This window comes from Budorcas taxicolor, chromosome 15 (genome assembly GCF_023091745.1).
Source record: "Budorcas taxicolor isolate Tak-1 chromosome 15, Takin1.1, whole genome shotgun sequence".
NCBI lineage: Eukaryota > Metazoa > Chordata > Mammalia > Artiodactyla > Bovidae > Budorcas > Budorcas taxicolor.
The window spans coordinates 56,871,879-56,895,209 of NC_068924.1; the positions used below are offsets into that span (position 1 = coordinate 56,871,879).

Consider the following 23,331-nt stretch of genomic DNA (forward strand, 5'->3'; position numbering starts at 1 on the left):
GGTTGACTATCTTGATTCCTCTGCTTATGTGAGTGGTTGAATATTTCTCTGAAATTAAAGAGTATCAATATTAATTCTACTATATGCAAAATGACTAGCATGTAGTACTAACTAAAAAAAAGGTGTTAATTGTGTTTCACTCACATAGTAAACGTTACTGGAAATCCCTAGTTTGAAACTTTCCAATGGTTCTTATTTTGACCTGAATTTCTTTTAAAGGCCTAGGTCTTCTGCCTCATGTCCTATTGTCTTCCCCATTGCCCCTACTCCAATTAACGTGCCAAGTGCCCCAATTACGCCCTTCCGCTAGCCATTCTGTCATAAAGTCCTTCCTCAATAATTACATGACTAACTCTGTCACTTCTTTTAAGTCCTTGCTCAAATGGTGCCCATTCTGCCCACCCTTATTAAAATTGCCAAACCGATTCCTAACTGCCCTTCTACTGCTCAATTTTTTCCCAAAGCACTTACCACCTCCTAATAGAATATATATTTTCCATCTATTTAGCATGCTTGGTGTTTACTTTCTCTATTCTAGTTAAACTATAAGCCCCTTAAGGGCATTTAAAAAAAATCTTGTTTTGCTTACCAATGCATTCCAAGTCTAAAACAGTGCCTAGTACATGGTAGACACTATAAATGTGCATGTTCAGTTGTGTCCGACTCTTTGCAATCCCATGGGTTGTGTGGCCTACCAGGCTCCTCAGTCCATAGAATTTTCTAGGCAAGAATACTAGGGTGGTTGCCGTTTCCTACACCAGGGAATCTCCCGGACCTATGGATTGAACCTGCATCTCCTGTGTCTTCTGCATTGGCAGGCAGATTCTTTACCACTGTGCCACTTGGGAAGCTCAACAGACATTATAAAAACTGGATGACAAAATATGCATAATTTTAGAGCAGAGACTAGGATCTATATTCAGAGATTAGAATTTCTGAATACACAAAAAATTAGGGGACTATACCATCTCTATTACTTTCTACCTGAACGAGCTAACTGACATATACCTGGAACTATTTTTAACTCTATGGGTCTCTGAGATACAGGTACAGATAAGCCTGGTTGTGTCAATTTCCACTGCTAAGAGACTTGCAGCCAAGATCAATTTTATTAAAAATAGTTTGCAAGCCAAAGCTATCCCTTCGGTACCTTAATACAATTCTAAGAGACCCTTTCCTGTCCATTCTCATGACCCAAACTAAAGTAGTATTAGAGCTCTCCTGAAAAATCAAAGCTAGGTTTTTCCTGTGATTATATATGGTTTAGCTATAAAGTGAGGACTTCCCTGGTGGCTCAGATGGTAAAGTGTCTGCCTACAATGAGGGAGACCCAAGTTCAATCCCTGGGTCGGGAAGAACCTCTGGAGAAGGAAATAGCAACCCACTCCAGTACTCTTGCCTGGAAAATACCATGGACAGAGGAGAATGGTAGACTACAGTCTATGGGGTTGCAGAGTCGGACACGACTGAGTGACTTCACTTTCTTTTCTTTCAGCTATAAAGTCTGAGTTGAAGTGGAAGCCCAGGGTCTCATTAATATTTCAGAGATTTATGAAATTTTTGTATTTGCGTGTCATTTAATATTTTTGCATTTGATTTTTTGCAATCTGATCACTTTCACTGTTGACGTACTTGAGGAAACGGAAACTACTGAGGCCACTGAAGTAATGCAGACAAGAAATGATGCAGTTAACTTAGAACAGGGAGTGGTAAATATAGTCTGAAAGTAAAGACAAAAGAATTTTCTGATAGATGGGGGGAATGAGAGAGATAGGATTCAGGAATTACTCCAAAGTTCTTGGCCTGAGTGTTGGAAGAACAGAGTAGAACAGAGTAGCCATCAACTGAGATAGAAATAACTGAGCGTAAAGCAGGTTTTGGGGTGAAGATCAGGAGTTCATTCTGGATATCTTAAATCTGAAAACATTAATCAACATTTAGATGGACATTTCAAGGCAGCTGAAAGCTAAGTCAAGAAAGTAAAGGCTGTCCTCAGAGTTTTAACTCAACGTGAAGCTTTTCAGTTTTTCAAGCTTATCATAGTATTAAAACTTAGGGGGGCCTTCTAAATCAAGGAGGAGAGAATGATCAATTGTGCTAAATAACTGCTAATAGGTCCAGTTCACTTCAGTCGCTCAATCGTGTCTGACTCTTTGTGACCCCATGCACTGCAGCACGCCAGGCTTCCCTGTCCATCACCAACTCCCAGAACCTACTCAAACTCATGTCTATCACTCCCGGAACTTACTCAAACTCATGTCCATGAGTCGGTGATGTTATCCAACTACCTCATCGTCTGTTGTCCCCTTCTCCTCCCACCTTCAATCTTTCCTAGCATCAGGGTGTTTTCAAATGAGTTCATTCTTCACATCAGGTGGCCAAAGTATTGGAGTTTCAGCTTCAACATCAGTTCTTCTAATTAATATTCAGGACTGATTTCCTTTAGGATGGACTGGTTGGATCTCCTTGCTATCCAAAGGACTCTCAACAGTCTTCTCCAACACTATAGTTCAAAAACATCAATTCTTCAGCACTCAGTCTTCTTTATAGTCCAACTCTCACATCCATACACAACTACTGGAAAAACCAAAGCTTTGACTAGACAGACCTTTGTTGGCAAAGTAATATCTCTGCTTTTTAATATGCTGTCTATGTTGGGCATAGCTTTTCTTCCAAGGAGCAAGTGTCTTTTAATTTCATGGGTGCAGTCACCATCTGCAGTGATTTTGGAGCCTCAAAAAATAAAGTCTGTCACTGTTTCCATTGTTTCCCCATGTATTTGCCATGAAGTCATGGAACCAGATGCCATGATCTTAGTTTTCTGAATGTTGAGTTTTAAGCCAAATAGGCTAAGTACTTACTAAAAGTCATCATGGGATCTGGTAACATAGAAGCAAATAAGAACAACGTGGGGCAATGGTAGGACAAAGGCCTGGATAGGAAAAGACTCAGATAGCAAATGTAGGATGCACTACTGCACAAGTAAACAAAGAAATGGTGTGCGTAGAGAGGGATAGGGTTAAAAGAAGATATTGTATTTCCTAAAGTGGAACAAATAATAATGATAAAGCTAACATATATCAGAAAACCATACACTTTTGAAAGGAATTCAAATCAAGGCCAAGACAATCTAAAAGCTGAAGACACTGGACATAGCACTCCCTTTTTAGGACTCTGTGAGTCCCCAGAGTAGAACATTGAAAAGGAAAGGATGGTCATTTAGATTCTAACAGTTAGGTCCCAGATGAATTACTACTCTGGTCTTTCTTCACCCTGAGCTTCTGTCTAGCCAACTCCCATAAATACCTATACCCCTTTTTCTTTGACCTTGGACAAGTTACTTGATCTCACTGAATTCCAGGTTTCTCGTTTGTATAAAAGAAATAATACCTAATAGCTGTCTTTAAGCTAAAAGAGATAAAAAGCATTAAGTGTATTAAGGAGTTCAATAAATGCCAATTCTCTTCCATACCTGCCTCTTCCTCCCAAAGATAACTGGCCCATCTTTTCATTGTTTCCCAGTGAGCTTATCATTGGCATTTTGGATAGATCAATTCTTCCTTATTTGGAACTGTCTCAAACATTAGAGGATGTTAACATTTCTGACCCCTGTCTATTAAAGGCTAGTAGAATCTCACATTCCTTGTGATACCCAAACCTAATCTCTACATGGATTTCTAATGGGGGAAAGTGAAGAGAAACTAAAGAGCCTCTTGATGAGGGTGAAGGAGGAGAGTGAAAAAGAGGCTTATAACTCACTATCAAAAAAAACTAAGATCATGGCATCTGGTTCCATCATTTCAGGGCAAATAGATGGGGACAAGGTGAAAGCAGTGACAGATTTCTTCTTCCTGGACTCTAAACTCACTGCAGATGGTGACTGCAGCCATGAAATTAGAAGATGACTGCTTCTTGACAGGAAAGGTATGACAAACCTAGACAGTATATTAAAAAAGTAAAGGCATCACTTTGCCGACAAAGGTCTACACAGTCAAGACAATGGGCTTTCCAGTATGGATATGAGAGCAGGACAATAAAGAAGGCAGAGCATGGAAGAACTGATGCTTTCAAATGAGGTGTTGGAGAAGGCTCTTGAGAGTCCCCTGGACAGCAAGGAGATCAAACCAGGCAATCTTAAAGGAAATCAACCCTGAATACTCTTTGGAAGGACTAACGCTGAATCTGAAGCTCCAACACTTTGGCCACCTGATGCGGACACCTGACTTGTTAGAAAAGATCCTGATGATGGGAAAGACTGAAAGCAGAAGGAGAAGAGGAAGAGATGATTGGATGGCATCACTGATTCAACAGACCTGAACTTGGGCAAACTCCAGGAGATGGTGAGGGGCAGGGAAGCCTGATGTGCTGCAGTCCATGGGGCAGCGAAGAATTGGACATGACTTGGCAACTGAATAACGAAAACAGATTCTCACATTCCTTGTGATACCAAAAACTAACCTTTACACACATTTTTCTAGAAGCTTTTAGAAATGTTCAACAATGCCTTGCTTTTAATTGATATGCTTTTTCCCCCCTCAATGATAGATAAAATATACACAAATGAAATGGTTAAAAAACATATAAAACATTAGGTGATTTCTTTCAAAACAGATCTTAGGTTGGAAGGTATCTCTTGTTAATTAACTCATTAACTCAGTAAGTTAACTGTTAAAATCCCAGTTCTTCTACTCACTGGCTGTGACAGTGGGCAAGTTACTGAATCTCCTTATGGATTAGTTTCCTCATCTGTAAAGTGGGACTAATAATAATACCCACCTTATAAAGTTCTTGTGAGGATTAGCACTTAGAAAAATACCTGGCACAGAGAAGGCATTATAACATCTGCTATTATTATTACATATAGCTTAGTGAGCAAAGCGCCATTGACAAAATAGTCGTGCAAATATGCAAAGCTGCAACTCTGATAAGTGCTATCAGATAAAGGTTAACAGTGCTACCTAACAGAGAAGGCAATGGCAACCCACTCCAGTACTCCTGCCTGGAAAATCCCATGGACGGAGGAGCTTGGTAGGCTATCGTCCATGGGGTCGCTAGGAGTTGGACACGACTGAGCAACTTCACTTTCACTTTTCACTTTCATGCATTGGAGAGGGAAATGGCAACCCACTCCAGTATTCTTGCCTGGAGAATCCCAGGGATGGGGAACTGTCTATGGGGTCGCATAGAGTCGGACACACTGAAGCGACTTAGCAGCAGCAGCAGTGCTACCTAAGATTTATGCATTCAATAAATATTCACTGAGTGCGTTATATGTGTAAGGCATTTTTCTGGGTCTTGGAACAGACAGTGAGAAGTGTACGTGTGGGTTCTTGTTTTAGATGGGAATGTTGTGGAAAGTGAGGGAGTGAGCAAGTAAGTGGCTCCCAGGCAGGAGTATTTCAGGGCCGCAAGTTCAAAAGCCTGTGGTAGGAAACAGCTTGTGCAGAGGACATAAATGGCTGTGTGGTCAATTTGCTTAAATCTCATTTTGTTTAACCATTTAGTTTTATATGATTTTAATTCTATCTACAGCATCTAAAGAGATGCTCAGTTACGCTTTGCTCAGTTCTGACTGTAGTTAGAACACAAGGGAATGGAGAGGGCTGCATTAAAAAGATTAAGCTGGATAAAAGTGGGGCCAGATCTAGAAGATCTGAATGTCAAGTTATAGAACTTAGATTTGACTTTGAAGTTAATTGGAAATTATTAAATGAAAAATTATGCTCAATTATGTTCAAGTATGTTGATGTCATTAGGAATTAATGAGGTTGTTCCTACATTAAAACATGACGACTGTTTTTTTTTTCTTCCCTAACATGGCCAAGTAAAAGAGATAGAAATCCAGTTGATTCTGACTAAGGCACACAGAAATTACATTCCTTGACCATTTTTACTTAAGAAGTGGCAAAAGAAAAGACTACATACTGTTATCTGTGCAATAATGTGTTACCTGAAAAATTATTTTCAGATGATCATTCAGAAGATAGTATCACAGTCTCTGTTCAGTTTTGTCCTATCTACTTTCAAGTGATATCTGTTGAATAGAATCAAAAAAGCAAGCTGGTAGGATTTCACTGGTGGGACTAAAACATTAAGGACAAACATAACACCATTTCCTTTATAATAGAAAGGTATCTCTAGAGTGGGTAGAGTATGAAAGAGGGTGATGAAGGGGCTTTAGTAGTAATCTATAAAATGATAGGGTTGGACTACATTGATAACTAATGTTCTTTTCTAGCTCTAAATTTTATGATTATTGTGTATGACAAAAACATAACATCTAATAGGACTATATGTTTCTACCTTTATATTCCTCCTTATCTCTTGCTGTGTGCTTGGTATATAGTTAAGTTTTCAAAACATCTGATTAATGAATAAATTAATGAGTTACAAAAAGTAGACATGGAATTCAAAAAAGCAATATAGCCATTTTTGGCAAACACATACTATACTTCTCTAAGAGAACCAACATACCATAGCAGAGTAAAATGGTTGGCAATAACAAGAAATCATAATGAGGACCCTGAGGCATCAAAAAAAGTTAAATAATGTGCCCAATTTCTTTACAAAATTAGGAAAATGAGATCATTTTTATGTTGACTGTTGAAGATGGTTAAAACACTATCACTTAAATAAGGGTAACATTCAATTCTCTGGGAGAATGACTTACACAGAGAGCTTCATTCTTCTGTTATGTTTAAGGAAGCGGTGTTAAAACTAATTCTCTTCAACAGTTGCAAGTTAATATAAACCAAGTTGAACAGGCAAATCCTCATCTTATATCTAGCTACTGTTTTCCTAGATAAAATTTAAGCCAGTTAAGTCAAAGATCATATGAACATATAATAAATTTGACTTAATTCATCAATTGTATGTACTGATACCATCTTCAAAAGAAATCAGATCATGTGATGTACCTCATCTTGTTCTGCTCCAATGACTTTCCAGCATATGAATAAAATGCAAACTCTTTACCAGGTCCTATAGGATCTATACCTTGTTCCTGTCTAATGTTACCTTCCCTCTCCATTACTATTTCAGTCTCACTGTCCTCAGTGTTTGTTCAACACCTCAGTCTCATTCTGGCCTAACTTTCTCTTCTCTCTGCCTGGCAGGCTCTATCTTTAGGTATTTACAAATCTTAATATCTCAGTTCATCATTCAGGTCTTTGTTCAAACGTCACTTCATAGAGGTTTTCCCTAAAGATTTCATTCCAAACTGTATCACCCTGGCCTTGCCTCTCTAATTCCTTATCAGTTTTATTTTCCTTCCTGGCATATAAACTACTTGGAAAATATATAGTATTTGGTTACATATGTATTGCTTAGTTCCCTTCTAAAATGCAAGCACTATGAGAACTTTATCTGCACTCCAGAAACTAGAAAAGGGCTTGTCATATATTTAGAAATTTTTACATACTTGTTGAATAACTGAATGAATGAACTAATGAAGATTTTCAAGACACGTGTGCAAAAAATAAATGCAGAATAGTGGATATGGTATTCAACCATTTGTATTTTCAAAAGACATATACATACTTGTATGTGTGTGGGCTCTCTCAGGAACAGAACACAAGAAATTGATAATACAGTTGCTTGATGTGGGAAAATAATTGACAAGCAGGTTTACTTTCTCCTTATATTCTTTCGTACTCTTTGGGTTTTAAACAAGTCTAGGTATTTTTATCTCAAAAACAAAACCAAAAAATATTAAAATTTACCTTAAACACAAAGTTTCTCTTAATAACTTTGGAATACTTTTTCCTGACTTGTTATTCTACAAATAGAAATGTGCTAAGCAATTTACATACTTATTTAATCTCTGTAACAACCCTATGATATAGGATTTTATATCATAGCATATGATACAAAATCATACCTATTTTATATAAAGAGAAACTGTAATACAGAGAGATTAAGTTAATTGGCTGAAGTCACATTATTGGAAGCACAAGACATGAAATTTGAACTCTGACTGACTGAACCTAAAGTTCAAATATTTAATCATCCTCTCTATAATGAGATAAATATATAACTCTAAGAAATTTTCTGATAGAAGAAGTTAAACTATCTTCACTTTTGATAGAAACCTCAGGGCCTAGTACTGGGGCTCTTGCAATGAATGTTGAAACAAAACTGGAAGTTCATGATTTTTCTGTGCCAGTTGGATAAGTATCTATTTTCAGAAAATGTTATTAATTTAGAACTCTGGAATTAGGTGGATATGGTGATAATTAGTAATAATGAACAGTGGCTGTCATTTGAGTACACTCTGTATGCACTCTGTATGCATTATGATAAACAATTGACATCATCTCATTCAATCCTTAAAATATAAAGTAGACTCTATTACTGACTCCAATTTACAAAAACAGAGACTTAGTTTTAGGATAAGGAATTTTTCCAAAATGACATGTGATTAAATGAGAAGACAAAATGTGGATCCAGGTCCAAATCTACAATCCATGTTCTTAGCAGCTATGCTCTATTGGAATCAAAACAAAAGGCTTTCAAAAAATGGAGCAGACGTGTTGTATAAATTTTCTTGAAGGTGTGGAGTAATACAGTTATAAATTATTTCTTAAATACAAATTCAAATTTGAATTTGATGCAGATTCCATAAACATTTTTTAGGACCAGGAACTACCTTCCACATTATCATGTACAGTCTCTATGTAACTTAATCCTCTTATTGGAAATAACTTGAGTGCTAGAGCCACTGATTCTAGTAACTTGCAAGCATCAAGGAAGAATGAAAATTTCGAAAGGAGGGAAGGGCAGTACTAACATCTGGACTATTTTTTTCCTCCTAGTTTTCAGAGTTGACAGCATAAAAGTCATTTTATTGTGTACCTTAATTGATTCAAGATATATTTAGAGTGGAACAAGATACATTTTAAAATGAAAACTTTGTGTATTTGTAAATACTTGTTTAGTAATAGAAGAGGAGCCAATTTCTACAGTTAAAAGGCAGATAACCTTTGTGTACTGAAACAAACAATTCCTACAAAATAGTAGAAAGTTAATAAAAAGCAGTATCTAACCTTTGGATGTCATGTTCTCTGGCAACAAAGTTCATAAATACTTACCAAAATCCGAGATGCGGTCGCTGACCATAGTAGAATAACACTATCAACTGAAACCTGTAGAATGTCTAACACATCCTACCTGGTTGTTAAAAATTAGTAACCTATACACTATACAACACAAATTTTCAATTCTGGCCAAATAATGTCATAAACAGCAGTCAGCCTTAACTTCTCTGAAACGGAGTGCCTAATGAACACTCCTCAAGGCGAATCTCGCAGACACTTAAGAAACGATGGTAGAAGAACTGATTCTCAGTGCTTTAAGTATTTTTCATTTGCAGAGCATCAACTACCAGTATCTCTTCCATAGCCTGGCTGATCCTCAGCAAACCCATTAGTCACTGCTGGCAGGTTTTATCTTGATGCTACAATTGGGGCTCGGGGAAGGTTCCCAGCTGATCTTTGACAGGTTAACAGCAGAACCTCGCTGGACAAAAAGCTTGCAAGTTGGTGAACCAAGGCTCCTCATCTGATAGTTAAGCCTAGAGTTATACTTCAAAACAAAACACTCTGTATATGGAGTCCTGAAGGAACTTTGCACTGTAAGGTACTGAACACTTAGTGTTCAACCAAAGTCTGGGAAAAGAGCCAGGATGCCCTTTAAAATTTCCGATTTCCTCAGAATTTCAGGTAGGAGATCTCTGATCTTCCTGCTGAGCCGTCGAGGACTCTCGTTCAGGCAGAGCCACATTCTAGTGCGTTCTCAAGTTCCTTCCTTTCACTTTATCCCCAAGGAACCTTAACCAGGCCCACCCGCAACCCTACCCCATCGCCGCACTTAACGCCTCCGTGTTTGTCAACAAGCCTACTGGGTCCTCTATTCCTGAGGCGGCGGGACCTCTCTGCTTCCAGCGAGATAGGTCATCCCAAAAAAGTCCCCGAGACCAGTTTTCTCCTCTAGCCTTACACTCACCTCAGGCTCAAAAAGTTTCACTCGAATGTCCGCCACCCGGCTATTCAAACTCAGCCTCGAGATTCAAACTTAAGCCAGATTCCTCAGCGCCTCTTTTCATTGGCTTCCGTCTTCGTGACGTCACCACGCAGGACGTGGCCGTGGCGCGCTGCAGATTGGCTCCAGGCGTCTTAGCGGCTCGGAGCACTAGAAGCTGCCTAACTCCGCGTCACTGTGGCAACGCGGAGGCTGCTTCCGGAGGCGTTGGCCGAGGTGGGCGGGGTTAGGCTGCAGCTGCAGGTGGGAGGCAGACACCTGGGATCTTCAGGAAGCCTTCAGACCGCGGGCACGGGCCCGGTTCCTGGGTTCAGGGTGTGAGTGAGACGAGTGCGGGCAGGGCTTGGCCATGCCCTCTGCTAGGGGGAGAGGGGGAGCCTGTTGGGTATGGATTAATGGGTTTTGGGTGTTTATTTTCTCCTTTTCTCTATTAAGCAATGAGGCCTCCAAGGCATAGGTCCCGTGATCTGGAAGCTATAAGGGCCTGTTCCTTCCAGCCACTTTCACGTGGACAAAACTGGGGTCAATTCATCTAAATTAATCGAAAGTCCAGGACTTTTGGTTTGAGGGCCCAGGCTTCATTGCTCAGGAACCCCAGGCTCATTCCCTTAGTGCCTGCTGACTGTGAAACTATTTGTTGTATGACTGTTTCTCCATTTCTTTCTAAGATGGCATTACAAAATAAATTTATTCAAATTTATTGGCCTAGTTCATTATTGGATGCAGTGGGCTTTTAAGTCCTGGGTTGTAGTTAGAATTTTAGAATGTAACTATAAAAAGAAAAATATATATATATCTGGAAAAAAAATGGCAGATGTGTTTGCTAAGAGAATTCATCGTTTATTTCTCAGGATATTTTTAATAGTATGATCTGAATTTTTGTTATTATTATGTTACTATTGTATCCATTCATTTAATAGTTATTAATTGTATATTTTAAGGACATAATAGCACACAGTTGAGTCAAACTCCTGGCCCTCTTGGAGCTTATGTTCTAGTGATTTAACATCACCATATATACAGGATGGCACACCACCAAATGTAGAGTGTTATAAGTGAACAATGTAGGGGAAACCCTCATATTATAGGCATTTATTTCCTATTGAAGAAAATCAGAAGCACTTTTTATTGTATATGATGCATAATATATGATTATTTCTGAGCACTGGATAGAGCATCAATAAAGCTAATTGCTGACTGTACTAGGTGGATCTTAGCTAGTGAGATAGTGATTTGTATGGTGCTGGGTTTGGTAGTAAAACTGAGAAGGCTTTTCATTTTATTTCAAATATGCACTCACTCTGTGGTACTTTACCTTTGATGTCCTGGGCATTTTATTAATTTTATATATATTATCCAATCACTTCCAAGTTTCAAAAGAGCCCATGAGATGTATATACTATTTATTTTACTGAAAAGAAAACTAAAGTTTTCAGAAAATCTCTTAAGAAAAATATTTCTTTTGAAGGGTACAACCCAGCCAATTTAGAATGAAGTCACTTGTTTCTGAAATACTTTCTAGGTTAAGTGATATTAAGATGATATCCTAATCTAGTCTGAAAATAGGCATGTTTTACCAATTCCTTGTAAAATTGTACTGATCACTGCGAAAGAAGTGTTTAAATTTCTTCCTTATTGATAGCCACATTGTATAAGGCTGAACCAATTTCACGGGTGTTTTTACACCTAATCTAGTGCTTATTTTACATTTAAATTCTGCATCACACTTGCCGTTTAAAAGCGTTCAGATTATAAAGTTCATATTCTTAACGAATTGTCCATATGTCTTAAGGAGTAAGAGAAATTTTAACGTTACAATCAATGTCATTACTCTGGCAGCTGGCTTCTCTTTAGTTAGCAAGTCATTAGGAGTGTAATAGAAAGGATAGGAAACTGGTGTATTTTGTAACGAAATGAAGGCAAAAGAACCAAAATCTTTCAAACACGTAGTGCTAAGGAGATAGAAATTCCCACCTTTCGTTAGGAAATAAGAGTATAACTAACTGCCGTCTTTTAGAACACAGAAATTTAACATAGGTTTAGAGTAAACTGAAAAGAGTGGAGAAAAGACAAAATGGAAAGTTAGATTTGAAGTTGCATCAGACATTAAAAAAAAAAAAGTAAAAGTGAGTTTAAAGCTGGCAATGGTTAGGAGTTTATATCTCACTCCACCCCCAGGAACACTTTTTGGAACCCGAGCGCCTGCGGGACCCTTTGGCAGCTGGGGACTGGAAGCAACGGAACCAAAGGCAGAAGGTCCTCGGTTGCTGGGGCGGACATGGGCCCAATCTGTCCGTCCTCTCAAGTTTCCCCCAGTGCTGGGACCTGGGCGAGCGGCAAATTCAGATTTTCCCGACTCGCGGGCCCGAGTTGGAGGCTAACTGGGAAGTCTTCGTTCCTCAGGTGAGGAGAAGGTGGTCGAGTCCCGGGAGCTCTTTTGGAACCCGCTCCACGCCTGTGAGGGAACTTCCAGGGGACGACGGATTCGCCCAGCGCAAAGGAAACTCGCGCCTCTGCTCTCACGCTTACTCTCCTCAGTATTCATTCATACCGAGTTCAATAGTTTCTAAACAGTTTCTCTCGTCCGAGCGTAATTCTTACGCAAAAGAATGGATTTTTTTTTCTTCTTCTTCTTCTTTAGGACCTTTTTCACGTTCTCTGCGTTCGGTTGCCAGCCTCCAGGTCGACTTTTTGGCCTTAGGAATTAAATTTCCAAAGAGTTTTCTCTGCAGGGGGAGCTGACTGCAGTGATGGTAATTGGTAGTACCATTGAGGAAGTAGTTTTCAAAGGTATCGCTCACCTTTGTGTTCCCACGTTTAAAAGAGTAACCTGGCTAATTCCGTGGTTTCAGCAGCTTCGACTGAATTTTGCTGGCAGGCAAAAGTTAAATGGCTTACCTAGAAAACCACAGAGTTGGCTCTAGAGCTTAGATTTCCTGACATCCGGCTTCTTTACTGTAAACAGAGGGAACTTAAAACTATCTTAAATCTTTTAGGGTGGCTGGTTCTTAGCAGACTGCAGGAGTGCTCTGAGTTACCTGGTAGGAGATTGGGCTGCAGAAGAGAGGGGATTCCCTTTAGAGCTTGCCCCCTTCCATTTTTAGGGACATATTAAAAAACACAACCAAAGAGGAAGGTTAATTATTGAAATGTTTTCTCTATGCTTACTCAGGTTAGTAGCCAATTCATGCATAATAAACTCTACAGGCTTTGTATTTTGAATATATTTGAGTAAATACAAAGAAATTGATTGCAGAAGAAAATTAAATGCTGTTGAAAACTTCTTTTTTTAATCCTACTTGCCTTTCCCTGCATGGTTCTGATTCTGATATTGGAATTGATGGGCTTTTTTATTTGTTCGATTGCTTGTTTTGTTAAAAAATTATCAAAATCTGAACGTCCAGTTTAGATTGTTTACATATATTGGATAGGCAAAATAATAGAAAAAGTTTTGGTTGTATTGTTTAAATACTCCAGATTCCAGTATTGAGGGCTGTAGGTCGTTAGTGTCTTCTCTTGGGTGCCACACTGTATACTGTTTCCAGGTGGAGTAGACCAAGCAGTAGGGTATTGGCTCCTTAAAAAAGATGAGTCTAATTCATGGCATACTAAAAATACATAGTATAATCAAAGTATCTTTCAATTATGTGACTGTATTAAATAAAGCCAGTGGGCTAGGCTTATAGGTTAAGATGAAAAATTCTAGGGAAAGAATGCTGGTGTTACAGTTCTAGCTTTATGACTCTCCAGCTTTGTGACCTTTTGCAGATTACTTCTCTGTTTTCTCCTCTGTAAAATGGAAATAATAATAGTACCTACCTCTAAGTGTTGGAGTAAGGATTGAATGAGTTAGTACATGTAGTGTGCTTAGGCTAGTAAGTGGTACTTAGTAAGTGCTCAATAAATGTTAGCATTTATTTTGAAATATGTTAGAAATGCCAAGTTAGAGCATAATTTGGCTTGTGTAAACTTTCTGGAAGCATAAGGCATAATTCATAATCTGGCTAATCTGTTAACTGGTAAACAACTAAAATTGTAATACTGTTATATAACATTACATAGCATTTATATATAATTGTTATACAGATGTTATACTGAACATCTAAAATTAAAACACTTATTTAAACTCTTTTGGCATAGTTTTTCTGTGTCATATTTGCAACATAATTATGTGAATTATGTCTTTGGTACAGTTGACATATTATCTTCACGGTTACATCTTACGGATACTATATACAATATCAAATATATATTTTTATTTTACAATTATTACATGTGGTTGACTTTTCAACATCATTCTTCATTTTCTATTGCAAAAGGAAGTTAAGGCATATTTAAACAAAATTTATCTTTCTTAGCTATTTTGAGAATGTGATTTTTCGTAGGGTTAGGGAGACAGGTGAAGTTTTCTAAAGCAAGGTTTGATACAAACATTAATTCTATAGAATCTGGAATTTATCCAACCATTCCCCACCCCCCCAAAAAAACACATATAAAGCACCTAGTATGTATCTAATTTTGTGGATATAAAGATGTGGTTCTTACTTCTAAGTAACTCATAATTCATGAGGAAGGAAGAGTAGTGTTAAATTGTTATTTATTGTAATAGTGTCAAAAATGTTGTTTGCAACCACAAACAACATTTGGAGTAAAGAACATAATATTTTCAAAAGGTATTCTATTAATATATTTCATAAATTATGTTTTTTCTTCTGCATTTTAAAGAGTAGAGCATTACAGACTAAAACGGAGCAAGTTAGAGGGAAAGAAAAAGAATGTATCAGTTATTCACTTGATTTTTTGTTGGGGGCAGGGAGCAGACAATTAAAACAGTGTTGGATGTGAAATGTCAAAGTGTGTTCAGTGGAGTGTTTATAAAGTATAGTTTAAAATGATATATATGTCACTGATACAGGGCATGGTGAGATGATTTTGTCAGAAATTATCGTGACAAATTATATGGTTTCTTTCACAGACTGATAACCTCCTTTTCTTTTCGGTTGTACATGCATAGCCTTTTTTCAGTTTCTCAAAGTTAAATTGAAAATTAAGATTTAGCATTATGTGAAAAACAATTAAAAGGGTTTGAAATTAAAGAATCTGTGAATCTAAAACAGAATGATATTTATAATCCCTTAAGCCGTCTAGATAGATTTTTCAGATTAATGGTTTAGATGCATTGAACCCGTTCTTTAAACTTAATTAAAATTCAAAAAAGCATATTTCAGAAAATGATGATTAATAAATATTCATATCTCTGATGGTTAAAACATTAATGGTCTTAGAGCTTATCTGCGGCAGCAGCTGCTAAGTCGCTTCAGTTGTGTCTGACTCTGTGCGACCCCATAGACGGCAGCCCGCTAGGCTCCTCCGTCCCTGGGATTCTCCAGGCAAGAATATTGGAGTGGGTTGCCATTTCCTTCTCCAATGCATGAAAGTGAAAAGTGAAAGTGAAGTTGCTGAGTTGTGCCCGACTCTTAGCAACCCCATGGACTGCAGCCTACCAGGCTCCTCCGTCCATGGGATTTTCCAGGCAAGAGTACTGGAGTGGGTTGCCATTGCCTTCTCCGTAGAGCTTATCAGGCCACATTAAAAATTATATTTTCAGATAGTCTCTGGGGTTCTGTTGGGTTCCTTGCCTTATGTAAGGAGGGTAGTCACTTTCACTTGTTTGAAATGATGAGTTTTATATATTTTTTATGTGGTAAATATTGCACACTAATTTGTTTTCCCCCAAGTATTATAACAGTCTTTTTTAAAAAAATCCAACAATCATGATTTTAATTTTTTTCTAGATTTGTTGATCTACAGAATGCTTCGATACCCATATTTTTGTAGAATCTATAAAAATTTTCTTTCATGCTGGTTGGAATCTGGCATATTTAATTTGGGTGTCTGGCCAAAAAAAATACATGCTACAGCAGAAAGATATAATGAATATGAAGCCCAGGAGGAAAAAGATCAAACTGGAGTTCAGGAGTTACACAGATCTCAAGATAGAGATTCTGGAGTGATGACTAAGTTACATATTCCAGTGATGGTGGATGAAGTTGTTCATTGTTTGGCACCACAAAAAGGGCAGGTAAGTTGATTAATCTTTTATTTTCTAACACTTTTTACTTGAAGTTACAATTCACTTAATGTTCACATTTAAGTGGTTTTTAATATATTTACAAGGCTATATAATTATCACCACTGTCTAATGCAAGAACATTTTTATTATCCCAATAGGAAACCCCAAACCCATTAGCATTCACTCCCCATTGATTCCCTTCTCCTTGTGCCTGACAACCTTCTAATCTGTTTTTTGTCTATATGGATTTGTCTGATCTGAACATTTCATATCAATGAATTCATACACTTTGTGATCTTTTCTGCCTGCCTTTTACTTAGCATATTTTCAAGATTTATCCATGTTGTGTATCAGTAATTGTTTCTTTTTATTCCTGAATCATTCCATTGTATGGATATGACTTTTTTTAAAAATCCGTTCATCAATGGATAAGGTTTACGTTTCCATGTTTAGACTACTCTGAAATGCTGCTATGAACATTCATGTAAAAGTTTTTGTGTGAACATGTATTCAGGTCTTTTGGGCATGCGCCTTGGAGTGGATGCTGGGTCATATGCTAACTCTATGCCTAACTTTTTGAGAATCTGCCAAACTGTTTTCCAGAGTTGGTTAGTTTCATCAAATAACAGTTTTAAAGGGAAAAGAATGTTATGTTCTATGTGGTTAGGATATGAAAACAAAATTCTATTGTAGCTTCTTGAGAATTTTAATATCGTTTTAGGAATGACTGGAGACGAAGGTGGAAATTTCAGTTCCTATCCTGTTTTCTTAGGCTGAGTTTTCAGCTACCCTTCTGTCTTACTGAGAATTCACCAGAGAAATAGGACCAACAGGATGTGTAGGGGAGGTGTGAGTATATATGTGGTTGTTAAGAGAGAAAGAGAGATTGATTGATTTTAAAGAATTGCCTCAAATGATCATAGAGGGTTGGTAAATTCAGAATTTCCATAGTAGGCTGGAGACTTACTTAAGACTTCCAGTTTGAGTCCAAATGACTGGAAGCATTTCTCCCTGTTCCAGGGAGGGCAGTGTTTGTTCTATTAAGGCTTTCCAGTGATTGGATGAGACCAAGACATTTTTTTGGAGGATAATCTGCTTTACTCAGTCCAGCAATTTAGATGTTAATCTAAGTTTAATTTAATTGTTATCTGAATGTTAAGTTTAAATTTTATCTGAACCCTAGTTAAATGTTTTCTGCTAGTAGCAAAAACTAAATATTTATTTTGCAGTAACCCATGAAGTAGAAAAATAACCAAAGGAAAACAAACCCCATAAAATCTCCTCCTAATTAAGTATTTTATCTGCCCTTTTTCAAAAACCAAGTGGAATAAAATTAGGCGATTCTACAGCTTGATCTACCCTGCTGGTTCATTGTTTAAGTTCCTGATAAATATAATGTTGGTTTGTTGTTACATTTCTATTGTTCTGATTTGAGTTTTCTAGTTAATTTTTATTGAAAGTTTAATTTTATGAATGTTATTTCTGAGAACTTTAATGTGAGGTACACTTAGAGACAATGTTATTTCTTACCTTTTCTGCTGTCTGGCAGACAGCTTTATTCACTATTCCCTTAATCTTCAAGTAATAAAGAACTGCTGACAGTCCTTGGACAGGAAAGGTCTTCATTCTTCCAGAATCCATTATTTGCTGCTTTTCTTTCTGAGCCTTTTCTCCAAAATCATATTCCTTTGCAAACTATGAGTCATACATTCACCTGTATCAATCACCCACTTAATTACTGTTTTTCACATCACCTTCAATGATAAATTTACAAATGAAACTTTGGATCATAATAAGAACGTTAAAAAAATCTACATGTAGTTTTGAGTGAGGCCTTGATCACTAATATTTAATAATTATTTCCTTTTCTTTGATATTTAAAAGATGCTTACTTAAAATAATTGGTTTTGGGAATTTCTTCTGTATCATAGCCTATTCACTACATATTAATTGTACAAATATTTATGAGTTTGAATTAAAAAAGAATTGCTCTTATCTTTGTCTTCCTTAGGGCTTCCCTGATAGCTCAGTTGGTAAAGAATCCGCCTGCAATTCAGGAGACCCTGGTTCGATTCCTCAGTCGGAAACATCTGCTGGAGAAGGGATAGGCTACCCACTTCAGTATTCTTGGGCGTCCCTTGTGGCTCAGTTGGTAAAGCATCTGCCTGCAGTGTGGGAGACCTGGGTTCAATCCCTGAGTTAGGGAGATCCCCTGGAGAAGAGAAAGGCTACTCATGGGGTCACAAAGAGTCGGACACATTGGAGCAACTTTCACTTTCACTTTTTCTCTTCCTTGGGAGTTACTCTTTGTGACCCCGTGGACTGTAGCTCACTGGGCTCCTCTGTCCATGGAATTATACAGGCAAGAATACTTGAATGGGTTGCCATTTACTTCTCCATGGAATCTTCCTGATCCAGGGATTGAACCCAGGCCTCCTGCACTTCAGGGAGACTCTTTACTGACTGAGCCACCAGGGAAGCATTGGGAGATACAGAAGGAATTAGTTCTTTCTCCTTTCCCATTTTTCATTATTTTGTATTCCGGGTGAATAATTTTTTGTAAGAAGGTACTACTTGTTCTAAAGACATTCTTCTTGCTCTTGAAGATGTTTTAGTATAGGCTACCTTGGTCAGTCTTTTATTCCTAATTTCTGAAAGCTGGAGACAATAAGCATGATCCTGTCTAGCTGAAGATGATAGCAGTTCAGAGGATATAGGAGACTTGTTGTTCTTTGCCCAGTAGTGTTGCTAATGTAGCTTGGTGCCTTGAGGGTTTCTGTAAGAGTGATAAGTTATGAGGGACATGTTGGTCATGCAAGGACTAGTACCAGTAGCTATGTAATTTCCTTCAAGTAGCTTACTGTGGCTCTGCCTCAGATTCCTCATCTGTGAAATGGAAGTACAACCTGTCTCATATGGTCATTGTGAGGGTTAAATGAGTTCCTTTATTTAAATTGCTTAGAATGATATCTTCTGAGTAGTATAAGCTCAGTAAACATTAGCTGATTCTATTATGGGGATTAAAAAGGATCAGCATTAGTAGCTAGATACAATAATATTCAAGAGAATATGTAAAATAGATAGCTAATGGGAAGTTTCTTATAACACAGGGAGCTCAAACTGGTGCTCCGTGACAACCTAGAGGGGTGGGATGGGGTGAGGGGTATATGGGAGGATTAGGAGGGAGGGGACATATGTATACTTATGGGTGATTTATATAGTTGTATGGCAAAACCCAACATAACATTGTAAAATGTAAAAATTAAAAAAAAAAATCATGGAAAAAAAATAAGGAGAAAAATGCTAGGAGACAGCAAAAGTGGAAATAAAAGTACCAACAAAGATGAAACCAACATGTTTGCAGCTGGAAGGTGCTGTTTCGTCTGCCTTGAACCATTCTTCAGGTCTTGAGTTAAATTTCACTTTCTCAGGGAAGCTTTTCAAGAGCCTACAGAGGAGGATCGTCTCCTGGTTAGCACATTCATGGAGTCATAAAATTTTCTTTCATAACATTTATAATTTTTTTTTTAAATGAGATTATTTGTTCAGTGGATGTCTTTCGTAGCAGACTGCCCTCCATGAAACTCGTGGACATGTTGATCTTGTCTACCATTTCCAGGGCCTAGCATAAGCACTGTAACATGATGGATTTGTAATAATTTTTAAGGCAATGGATAAAAGTCAGAGTAAACTGGAGCACAGATGTGAGGGGTAGATAAAAGGAATATCCCTCAGGTACTAAGGGAGCCTCTCAGGCTCAGGACTTCTGTATGATTCCAGCTTCAGTGTGGCAGGCCCAGTCTGATGAAGTAGCTGGAGAAATCTGGTAAAGGAACAGATAGGAGAACTGAGAAAATGAGCTGGTATCTAATTGATGCAGAATAGGTTATGATAAACATCAGGTTAAGATTGTAAGGTTGGGTTTCTAAATACTCAAAATAAGTGTATTATCTATTTTGATATTCTAACATTTAATATTAATTTCATTGTTACTTGATTTGCTGAAGTTGTCATGGTACAAGGTATAATTTTCTTTATAAAAATGCATTATACTCCATATAATGGATTTTCCCTAACATCAATAGCAGCATTTCACTTGTTTTACTTTAAATCTTTACAATCTTTAAATAGAGATTGAGCATAAAAGAGAAAATCCTGGGGCTATAGATTTACTTTCTTTAAATATTAAAAGCTGATCAATCACAGAAAAAAGGAGCTTATCTTGTTTGACCTCAAATTATTGAGAAAGTTAGGAACCTCTATAAGAGACAGGCCCTGTACCACAGCACATATATGAAGATGCATTTTTTTCCTAAAGAAAGGACTATATAAATTTCAGATGAAATGAACTGTGTTGACATGGAGTTGTTTCCTCTCCTTTATTTTTAAACATATAGCTTTCTTGGAAACAAATTTTTATTTCAAATTTTATTCTACCTTTGTTTATTTGAAAAATGTTTCTGTTTTAAAGCATCATGGAGCTAGTTAAGTGACCTTTGTTATCAAAATACCTTCAAAACTGTGATATTTCCAGGGTTGTACTGGTAAATATTTAACACCTGGTCTGTGGGTCAGGGTGGAGTATGGATTTCAAAAAAACAAAAAACCCAATTTATTTTGTTTGTAGATTTTCATGAAATACAAATTTCTATTATCATCCATTTCAAGCTGCTAACCTGGTATCATTGAATGTACCATTAAGAAGAAATATGTACAGTTGGCTGTCTCCAACCTGTGTGAATGACACTGGATATGACTCTCACGATTGAGGCCATTAGATATCTGTAGGTTATATAATGGCAAAAAATTTCACCTGACAATTCTGAAAATTAGTATAGTCTGTCAATTTTTCCCTTAGCTTATTTGACATTCCCTACTTAAGATCTGTATTTTGTATTTCTCTACTCTGGAAGGTACCATGGTATAGCCATAGAATATTGTATTCATTTACTTTTTCAGCAGTGACATTCTTTTTTTCTCTAATAAACAATCCATCCCAAATATAAAACAGGTTAAAAATGGTATTCTATAGTGTGACTTTGTTTATATGATTTACTGGTGCTAAAATCCATAATGTATTATATAACAGTGAGACATTTTGTTGAGTACAAAAACTTTGAAATCAGCATCAGTGTCCTTTTATTTTTTGCACAGTTTGGATTCACATCGATAAACAAATATAAAATGTAACAGTTTATTTTTTAAAGTTGTCCTGAAATCTCACCTTGATTTTTATTTCTATAGAAGTAGTAAGATAATTTTAATTAAATCAAAAGGGCATTTTAGTAATAAACATATAATTAAAGTTTCAATACAGCAATAAAGCAATTATAAATATTTTTGCACCTAATTTCAGACCACCAAAATAAATGAAGCAAAAACTTACAGAATTGAGGGGAGAAAGAGACAGTGCTGTAGTAATAGAGACATCAGTACCCACTCACAATATTCTATAGAACAACCAGACAGTACAAAGGAATAGAGATCTTAACACAATAAACCAATCGTTTAAGGCATATACAGAACACTATACTCAATATCAGCAGCATGCACGTATCTTGAGTACACATGGGATATTTTCCAGGATAGGGCATATGTTAGGCTATAAGTTCAGTCTCAGTAGATTTTAAAAGATATCGTTCAGAGTATCTTCTCCAGTCACAATGGGATAAAATTAGAAATCAATAGCAGAATACAATCTAGAAAATTCATGAATTTGTGGAAATTAAGTAAAACATTCTTAAACAATCAATAGATCAAAGAAGAAATCACAAGGGAAATTAGAAAATACATAGAGATGAATAAAAACAAAATCACAATATACCAAAACTTAAGTTACACAGTGAAAGAAATCCTAAGGGAGAAATTTATAGCTATAAATACCTAGATAAAAAAACAAAGTTCTCAAATCAGCAACTTAGCTGTACAACTAAAGGAACTAGGAAAAGAAGAGCAAATGAAACCCAAAGAAAAATGGTTGAGAGGATCAATGAAACCAGTCTTCAGGGACCAACAAAATTGACCAGTCAGTTGTTCCATACAAGGTTCTTGACCGGCATATAGGTTTTTCAGGAGATGTAAGATGGTCTGGTATTCCCATTTCTTTAAGAGTTTTCCACATTGTCTTATGATCCACAAGTCAAAGGCTTTAGCATAGTCAATGAAACAGAGGTAGATGGTTTTCTTTAGTTCGCTTGCTTTCTTTATCATCCAATGAATCTTTGCAATTTGATCCCTGGATTGAGAAAGGAGTATAACAAGGCTGTTTATTGTCACCCTGTTTGTTTAACTTATATGCAGAGCACATCATGAGAAATGCTGGGCTGGATAAGTTACAGGCTGGAATAAAGATTGCTGGGAGAAACATCAACAACCTCAGATATGCAAATGATGGCACTCTGATGGCAGAAAATAAAGAGGAACTAAAAACTTCTTGATAAGGGTAAAGGAGTAGAGTGGAAAAGCCAGCTTAAAACTAAATATTAAAAAAACTAAGATCATGGCATCTGGTCCTAGCACTTCATGACAAATTGAAGGGGAAAAGGTAGAAGCTGTGACAGATTTCCTCTTCTTGGGCTCTAAAAATCATTGTGGATGGTGACTGCAGCCATGAAATTAGAAGATGATTGCTTCCTGGTGGGAAAGCTATGACAAACCTAGACAGTGTGTTAAAAAGCAAAGACATCACTTTGCCGACAAAGGTCCACATAGTCAAGGCTATGGTCTTTCCAGTATTCATGTGCAGTTGTGAGAGCTGGACCATAAAGAAGGCAGAGTGCTAAAGAATTGATGCTTTTGAACAATGGTGTTGGAGAAGACTCTTGAGAATCCCTTGGACAGCGAGGAGGTCAAACCAGTCAATCTTAAAGGAAGTCGACTATGAATACTCATTAGAAGGATTGAGGCTAAAGCTGAAAACTTAAATACTTTGGCCACCTGATACGAATAGCTGACTCATTGGGAAAGACCCTGATGCTGGGAAAGATTGAAGGCAGAAGGAGAAGAGGGCGACAGAGGATGAAATGGTTGGATGGCATCACTAATGTAATGGACATGAACTTGGGCAAAATTTGGGAGGTGGTGAGGGCAAGGAGGCCTGGCATGTTGCAGTCCATGGGGTTGCGAAGAGACAGATGCAACTTGGCAACCAAACAACAGGAACAAAAACAATATTGACAGTCTTAGCTGGAAGGACTAAGAGAGAAAGAGAGAAGACTCAA

At 37.3% G+C, this 23,331-nt stretch overlaps 1 protein-coding gene across 2 annotated transcripts in view; it reads left to right on the top strand.

Moving 5' to 3' along the window:
* Window positions 1-12,360: 12,360 nt before the first annotated feature.
* The window catches only part of METTL15 (methyltransferase like 15), a 212,833-nt gene continuing 201,862 nt past the window's right edge, over window positions 12,361-23,331 (top strand). For both annotated transcript variants that reach the window (XM_052653250.1, XM_052653251.1), the window contains exons 1-2: window positions 12,361-12,441; window positions 15,834-16,120. In XM_052653250.1, the coding sequence (XP_052509210.1) occupies window positions 15,851-16,120 (270 nt within the window). In that variant the 5' untranslated portion in view covers window positions 12,361-12,441; window positions 15,834-15,850. The remainder of the gene's footprint in view (window positions 12,442-15,833; window positions 16,121-23,331) is intronic.